Raw genomic sequence first — 8,573 nt, forward strand, 5'->3', positions numbered from 1 at the left:
AGCACTCAGATTAGTACAAATTGGGACACTTAATATCTGGAACCACTGTCATTTTAGTGGAATAAGTTTAAATGAGCAGAATGTCTAAGCACATTATACACAAAATGAATGAATGTGGTGCTTACACCTGACCGTCTGATCAGGTGTAAGCACCACATTCATTCATTTAGTGACAGCAGTATACTTCTTAAAGAGCAACAGGACCCTGATTGTTCTCTGTTTGGCCTCCCTCCCCCTGCCTCATTCTTTGGACCCCCATCTCCTGAATTGTTCCAGCTTTTGTCCTGCAAATCAGCGTTGGGGGATGTGAAATTGTGGGGGATGGAAGCAAACTTCTCAACACCCAAACCGGCTTCCTGTCAAACACACCCACACGCCACTTTCACACTCATCTGCTCTTTCACATTTTGTTTGAAATTGTGACACATCCAGGCCTCTGGTTCCACATCTAATGTAGGTTTGACAGTTTATGTGAGAGAAAAAAACAACAGAGCAGGTCAGATTTAGTAGAAAAACATTTAATAAATACTGAGGTAGTTGTAGTCAGTGAATGTTTACACTTTTCCCATGTCCAGTCAGCATGTCGCACAGAAACACGCTCATTTCAGGTTACATTTGCAGTGTAGAGGAACCAAGCAGCTCCTAAACAGACTTGAAATGCTCAGAAAGGCTCGACCGTTCAGTTCCACCTTTGGCCAGCTGTAGCCAGAAATAGGCCAAAAGTCAGTGGGGCTGTTACGCACCATCGGCTGCTTCCGTGGAACCAGTCCAGACTTGTTCTCAGGCTTGTCTGTGGCTTCTGGGACTCTGTTTGCCGGGGCGCGTGTCCAAGCCCAGGCCGTGGATCAGGCGCACCGTGGCCGCCTTCAGGCTCCTCCAGGCCGCGTCGAGAACAACTTCACCGCCTCCAGAGTGCGGCTGTTTTCAACACGCTGCGATGGCTCTGTGGAGGGGGATGGCGTTTCCCAGTTCACTGCCACACTTCACATAGTCCACCAGGACGGAGTTCACCACCAGGGGCTGCTGGGGGCAGCTTCCCGGCTCCAGTTTTGCCTTCTTCCGCGGCAGGAAGTCCGGCTCGGCGGCCGTCTTGCCCCGCCGCTTCCTCGTGTGCTGCGCCGCCGGGCACCGGTTCTCCTTGTTCTCTGCGCTTTTACGCGTCTCCGTGGAGGCGCAGATGACCTTCTCCTCAGGTAAAGTCCTGCTGGGAGGTGAAGCCTGGAGATCCGGGGCTCCAGTCGGCTCCGTGGTCATCATCTCCGCCGCGGGGTGTTGTTGCTCCCTGCGCGGTTCAGCCGCCGCCTGGGCCGCGTGGTAGATGTCCCGGGCGGATTTCATGACCAGAGTGAGCAGCAGGCTCCGGTGCAGGCGGAGACCTCCTCTCTGGGTGCGGGAGCTGTACAGTTTCCCCAGAGCCACCACCATGATCCTCTTGGCCTCGGCGCTGACCTCCATGTCCCGGCTTTGTTTTGAAACCAGTCCAGGACAAACAATCACGGCTTCTGCGGTTCGATCCGTGTTCTCCCCTCTGACTTCACGCACAGACACAATACAGACGGAGTGCAGGACGGGTACTTATAACCTCGCTGACGTCACCCGCCATGCGTCATAGCCCAGGCCCCGCCCACCGGCCTCACGCTCGGGGCTGCTGTTCAAACGGCCGCGCAACAGCTGGTCGACAAGTTTCCCCGAAAATACACAGAATGATAGCAGAACTTTTTACTGTAATGAGGAGAGAAACAATAAAAAAAAACAGCAAAGAAAACATCCCCAAAGAATCTGAACACTGTGGATCCATTCCTACAAAAAAAAACACCCTAAACATGCACAGAAACTGAAAAAATATCCTCAGTGTGGAGTATTATTATTATTATTATTATTATTATTATTATTATTATTATTATTATTATTATTATTATTATTATTATTATTATTATTATTATGAGCCATGCATGAGAGTAATTTATGACTTTATCAGTTTTTTGTTTTTGCCACGTTTTATCAGCTATTTTTAGTTCGAAAGTGTCCTGAATGTAAATCTAACCTCTTTCCAAACTGAACACACACACACACACACACACACACACACACACACACACACACACACACACACACACACACACACACACACACACACACACACACACACACACACACATTATAATAAGTATTATAATAGAACTTTTGCACATCTTTAGACCAAAACTACACCTTACAAATGATAAAACTGCTCACATAATTGGTCAAAAACAACCACAGAAAACAAACCTTTAGTTAAATAATGAGTGCAATTATACTTCTGTCATTGACATTTTGCATTTTTCCCCTTAGTTTTGATGAATTACATCTATACATAAATAATGTCTCATATTAAATAAAAAATGTATTTGGGTTGATTCAGCTTCATAAAATTGCACATTTCAACTGAATTGCATATAGTTTTATTGACAAATATGCGTAAGAAGATGCAAAAAACCTATGATAAGCTGGCACATACAGTATATGAGAGGAATTGTCATTGCTGGACCAAGTTATATGTGTCTTTTTAAATTATTTTTATTATTGTTTTATTCTTTATTTTTCCAGGTAAGATCAGTTGAGAACAATTTCTCATTTACAACGACGACCTGGCAAGTGGTCATTTTCTGGAAAAATACAGTCCTTTGTTTAACGTTTTTTTTCCTTGAAACGTTAATTCAGTTGAGTTCCTGGGAACCTTATCTCTAGTTCTGCAGATGCAGTTAGCCAACTGCCATGTGCAAATACACCAAAGTGTAATTCATTTGTGTGTATATTCTTACATTTGTGTTCTTAGTATCCTTGTGTTCTTCTGTTCTTATTTATGTTGTATATAGAGAGTATATATATCTCACGTCTTTCATCTATAGTTGTGTTTTCTTGATTTTCTTGCTGTCACTTGCTGTGACATTGCAAATTTCCCCTTGTGGGACTAATAAAGGATATTCTATTCTATTCTATTCTATTCTATTCTATTCTATTCTATTCTATTCTATTCTATGTTAACATGTAAAACAAGCCTGTTTTTTTTTTTTTTTTTTTTTTTTTTGTTAAAACCAAAGAAAAATCTTCATTTAAAGAGCATCTCTGCCCAAAGCCAGTAAAGTTCAGCAGGAAAGATAAGAATGTGACTTGCAGCCTTTTCACAGCTGCATTCATCCTAGTTGGACCACCGTGTGTTTGTGTTTTAGGCAAAGCCGGAGCAGATAAAGTCTGATCTGTGAGAGGTTTTTCTGTCTATTTTTAGCTCCTCTCTCAGGGATAAATGCCATTCCACTCCTCTAGTCATCTGGAACAGTCAAGAAGGACCAGAAGCGGCTGTGATCTCCCCTCCGGTCTCACCCATCCCCCAGCGAGCTGCTTCCTTCAGCAGGAAAGGAGAAACGATGGGGGAGGCGGTGAGCACTGAGCCCATATTAAGCACTTCCGGCTGCTGTGGCTCCTGCAGAGGAAAACCCGTGACGTCAGTGGGAGCCCTGGTTTCCTGCAGCCATTTAAAGTAACAGCAGGGAGGATTGCGTCAGGCCTGCTGCTTCCTTCTGACCATATTTGGCCAAAGGAATCCAGTCCCTCAGGTTTTATGATGATTAGAAACTGCTCACAAACTGTACCTCCTCCTTCACTGATGAGCACAACTTCCTGCGTTAAATACAACTTCAAACTTGACGTTTTAATCAGTTTTATGGTTTGTTTTCTCTCTTTGAATTCTTCAGGACAAATGAGGAATATTTTGTTCCCCCAGGCTGCCCTGTATGTCCAGAGGAATGTATGTCATGCAGATGATTGTTTCTTTAATGACTCCAAGCAAACAAAACAGCACTTCAGAGGATAATAGAGCACGGCTTGCATCCTTTAAAGGTGCTGTAACTGTTGGCAGGAGGAATTAAAACAGGCATAGTGTGAAAGAAAAAAGAAGGAGGTTATATTTGCTGACACCTACAACTAATTCCTAATCAGCCATCCTTTTATATCCTTTTATTTTTAATTGAACAGTTGCTTCTTTTAAAAACACACTTTGCAATAACTGCTACAGCATCGACTGTATTTCTGCTCTCATTACTTTTCCTCCTCTGTGTTTCTACGCAGCTTGTGTTTGAGTTTCTAGTCGAAAAAGGGAAGAACGTTTGTTTTTACTTCACTTTTGAATGCTGCAATAAAATATGTCCAGTGACAGATGAAAGAGCGTCCTCTGGTGGTGGCTTCATGCAACTGACCCAAAATGGTGGCGAAGGAGCCTATTGAAGAAGCACAATTTTTACATTTACACTCCTCTCATAGTCCCTTTTTTAAGAATAAGTTGATAATAATAACAATAATACTGATAATAATAAAATTAATAATGAGGCCTTCAAAAGTCTGATTCAAAAGCTGGTAAAATAAATAAATATATAATAAAGAATATTTGTATAGCATCTCAAAATCAGAAACTGTTTATTTTCAGAAAAGAGAAAAAAAAACACAAGAAAATACACAGTTGCATAAAACAGAAATATTTTTTTAAATGGGTGATAAAAATAAAAACAAAAGGCAAACTATAAAATATAAAAACAATGGGTTTAGTTCGGGTTAAAGGGAGAATAAAATACAGTACGACTCAAAAGCTAAGAACAAAACTGACAAGAAATGAAGTAAAAAGTTATAAGAAAGCCTCCTCAATAAAATAAATCTCCAAAAGGTCTCCTTCAGTCACCACTCTGTCTTCTGGACTTGCATTAATCAATTATTTCATTAATCCACTCTTCATCCAGTGTCTAATGTGATTCGTTCATTTCAATCCTTCTGTCCCTTAATTCTTAAAGAAGTCTCCAGATGGTAAAAACAGTCTGAAAGTGAAGGCATTTTACTTTTATTGGTAGAAAACAGTGGAGATTAGGAGTCAGGAGTTTTTTAATGCATTTCAGCCATTTAAAAATCCAGCCATGACGTCACCTTGAAGATTAGAAATTTCTTCCATTTGCTTCCGTGTTGGTGTTGGTGAAATCAGCACTGAAGCTGTAGGAACTTCACATATTAATGCATTAACCTGATCACACAGCTGGAAGGTTTAGTTTTCTGTAAGATCCACCAGAGGGTGCAGCGATTCTGAAGATCAGAGAGCCCATCCGGGTCAAACTCCACACTACACCAACTCCAACCCTTTCCAGACCAGAATATTCCAACCACCATGTTTCACTGCAGGTCTCCCTACACACAACACAACACAGCTTTAAACTGGATTTATCAGTAAATAGCTATTTTTCCCATCCTCCACTGTGAAATGTGAAGAGTTTGGCCTTGTTTTCCCTCCTAGGAAGGGTTTTAGAGCTTGTTTTCTGAGAATATATATATATACACCCATCAGCCACAGCATTCTGACCACTGACAGCTGAAGAACATCCATCATCTCGTTCTCCAACGTTCTGCTGGGAAACCTTCAGTCCTGACATTCATGTGGATGTTTGACATGAACCACCCACCTAAACCCTGCAGGTCAACAACCCTCCACCCTCCACCCCCCATAGCAGCAGCAGTCCTTGATGCCAGTTTCCACCCCGACACACCACAGAACCTGCTCAGGAGAACCTGGGGAACACGACAGAGCTAAGCTGTTCACCCAGGTTCCACACTCCCCAGATCCAGATCTAACTGAGCATCTGTGGGATGGTCCAGGATCAGCCTGATCTAGATACGTCCTCCCTGGAATCCACAGGATCCACAGGACCCACAGGATCCACAGGATCCACAGGACATTCCCAGAGGTCCTGAGTCCATGAACCACTGGGTCAGAGGAGTTTTAGCAGCATAAAGGGACCAACGCAGTATTAGACAGGTGGTCAGAATGTTATTCCTGATCGTTGTGTCTGTACACTACCAGTCCATAGTTTGGACACACCTTCTCATTTAATGTTTTTTTTTTTTTTTTTTATTCTCATGACTGTTTACATTGTAGATTCTAACTGAAGACATCAAAACTACGAATGAACACATCTGGAATTAAACGAAAAAAGTTAACAAAACAGTGTGAAATAAGTCAAAACATGTTTTAGATTTTAGATTCTTTGCTGTGATTCCTGTTTTGTACAGTCTTGGCATTCTCTGGATGAGTTTCATGAGGTAGAACCTCAAATGAGGAGACTCTTGGTCTTCCTTTCCTGGGGAGGTCCTCATGGAGCCAGTGTGGTCATAGAGCTGGATGGTTTTAGAGACTGAACTTGGGGATACATTCAGAGTTTTAGCAGTTTTCCGGACTGACTGACCTTCAGTTCTTAAAGTAATGATGGACTGTCGTTTCTCTTTAGCTGATTGGTTCTTGCCATAATATGGATTCTAACAGTTGTCAAATAGGGCTGTCAACTGTGGACCAACCTGACTTCTGCACAACACAACTGATGGTTCCAACCCCATTAAGAAGGAAGAAATTCCACAAATGAGCCTTGACAAGGAACACCTGTGAAGTGGAACCATTTCAGGTTCTGCCTCATGAAGCTCATCAGAGAATGCCAAGAGTGTTCAAAGCAGTGATCAAAGCAAAGAATCTAAAATAGAAAACATGTGAAGTGAGAATCTACAATATAAATAGTCATGAAAATAAAGAAAAACCATTAAATGAGAAACTTTTGACTGGTGGTGGATCTTATCGCTCATATTGCCTGTAGACACCACTGTCATATTATCTCCCTAGAACCTGTTTCATGGATCTTATCCACAGTGTTTTCTCCAGACTAGATCCTTGCTGGTGTTGGATCTACTCTCAGATGGACGTCGCTTTGAAAAAAAGCATCTGATAAATGAAATTGTAGAATTTTAGAACTACTAGAAAGCTTTTCTTTGACTGGACTCACTGTAAAATCTGCATCAGTAATGAAGTTGATATTCTGTCTCCCACTGAACACAGCTTGGTTTTAATGATCCTCCAGTAACTGGAATCACTTTCAGTCTGCCTGATCCTGCTTTGAATGCAAGAAAATGTGACACTTCAACATGCAGCTGCATTTACTTTCATGGATTCAACTTTGTCACTGTGCAGAGTTCAAACACAAAGCTAAAGAAATGCAGTTAACATCTAACCAGGAGTACAAGAGAATAGAACATTGTATATGCATAGTGTATTAAAGATGTCCCAGGTAGAGGTAGGCTGTGTGCACACTATAAATAATGGTATTCTGATTAATGTGAGGTTCACTCTGTCCAGAAATCAGCAACATAGATATAACATTTGGATTATTTCCAGATTCGAATACAAGTTTTCTAAATGGCTTCACCCCGTTTATTAATCAATGTCAAGGAGCAGCAGTAAAATAAAAGAAATTAATAAAAAAAAATCTGATTTCATGAAGGTTTTTTATTTTGTTTGTTTGTTTTGTGCATCAGCTCAACCATCAATAAATCACAGAGACTCAACCATTCATTAGATATGTGGGGAGTAATAACTAAACCAGTAAGAGCCCCTCAGAGACAAATAGTGAAATAATTACTGGCCACAACCGATTTAAACTCACATAACGGATTCAGTGCTGCTATGAAATATAGCTTAATGCAAATGAAGCTGCTTTATTGGTCCCTCCACGGTTCATTACTGAGGCAGCAAAGACTAAAACACTGTGAATGTTTTAGTTGTGGGTCAGTCTAGCAGTACTTGCAGTCTTTAGGAAAAGAAATCGTAGCTGAGCTTAATGAACAGCAGCCAGTTTTAGTGCTGGTCTGTCACTAATGTGAGCTGCTTCGTCCTCTGACTGGTCGTCTGCTGCCCTGCTGGTCTTCAACACTAGGTGGTGCACTAACAGCAGGAACTGAAGCCACTCTGCTCTGAGCTGCAGGGTTTGCTGTCTGCTTCCAAACGCAGGTTAAAAGAGGTCACGCATGCAAAGAAAAAGAAGACAGTGATGAATGGTTTACCTCGTACACGCTCCATATTCTAAAGGTTACAGCGCTTCATTCTGGATCTGTTGATCTGATGCACCGCAGAAAGAACCACTGGGATTAAAGTCAACCAGACCTCTACATTTACACTGATAGTTTCTAAACTGGTGCCAGAGATCCTGATGAACTACTGATTCATCATTCTAATTATTTATCATTCACTCTGAGGACAGTTTTATTGATAGAACAAAAATGGACACATTTAACTGAACGTTTCTGCCATATTCCACCGTTTTTAGAGTAGAACATGAAGCCTGCAGTGATTAGAGGCAGCGTTTTTTTCAAGTGTGAAAGCAAAACTATAACCAAATGAAGGCAGAAACTAAATGTGTGAGATATGTTCAGAAAGCATGAAAGAATCCGTCATACGTGGCAGCTTCCAGGTGTGAAGATTCAAAGAATGAGCAGGCATGTTTTTCTCTTCCTGTAGGTTTATGAAAACTGCTTACTGAAGTAAATGACAGTAAAGAGTTAAAGCATTTCATGGAGAATCTCTCAGATGGGACTAACATTCATTTGGAGGATTATTTATTTTTGGTTTTGATATTTTCTTTTTAATTCAAGCAGAGAGTGAATTTTTTCTTAAATTCTGGTTGCAGTAGTTCAGGTATAGATCACTATTTAATTCCGTTTTGATACACAGTATATAGAACCAA

General features: G+C 41.3%; 1 protein-coding gene across 1 annotated transcript; it reads right to left on the reverse strand.

The window, feature by feature from the left end:
- Positions 1-497: 497 nt before the first annotated feature.
- On the reverse strand, positions 498-1,551 carry ier2a (immediate early response 2a). Its single transcript, XM_023297547.3, has one exon. It carries the CDS (start codon positions 1,453-1,455, stop codon positions 925-927), a length of 531 nt encoding a protein of 176 aa, XP_023153315.1. The 5' UTR covers positions 1,456-1,551; the 3' UTR covers positions 498-924.
- Positions 1,552-8,573: the final 7,022 nt, after the last annotated feature.

Source organism: Amphiprion ocellaris, chromosome 19 (assembly GCF_022539595.1).
Source record: "Amphiprion ocellaris isolate individual 3 ecotype Okinawa chromosome 19, ASM2253959v1, whole genome shotgun sequence".
Classification (NCBI taxonomy): domain Eukaryota; kingdom Metazoa; phylum Chordata; class Actinopteri; family Pomacentridae; genus Amphiprion; species Amphiprion ocellaris.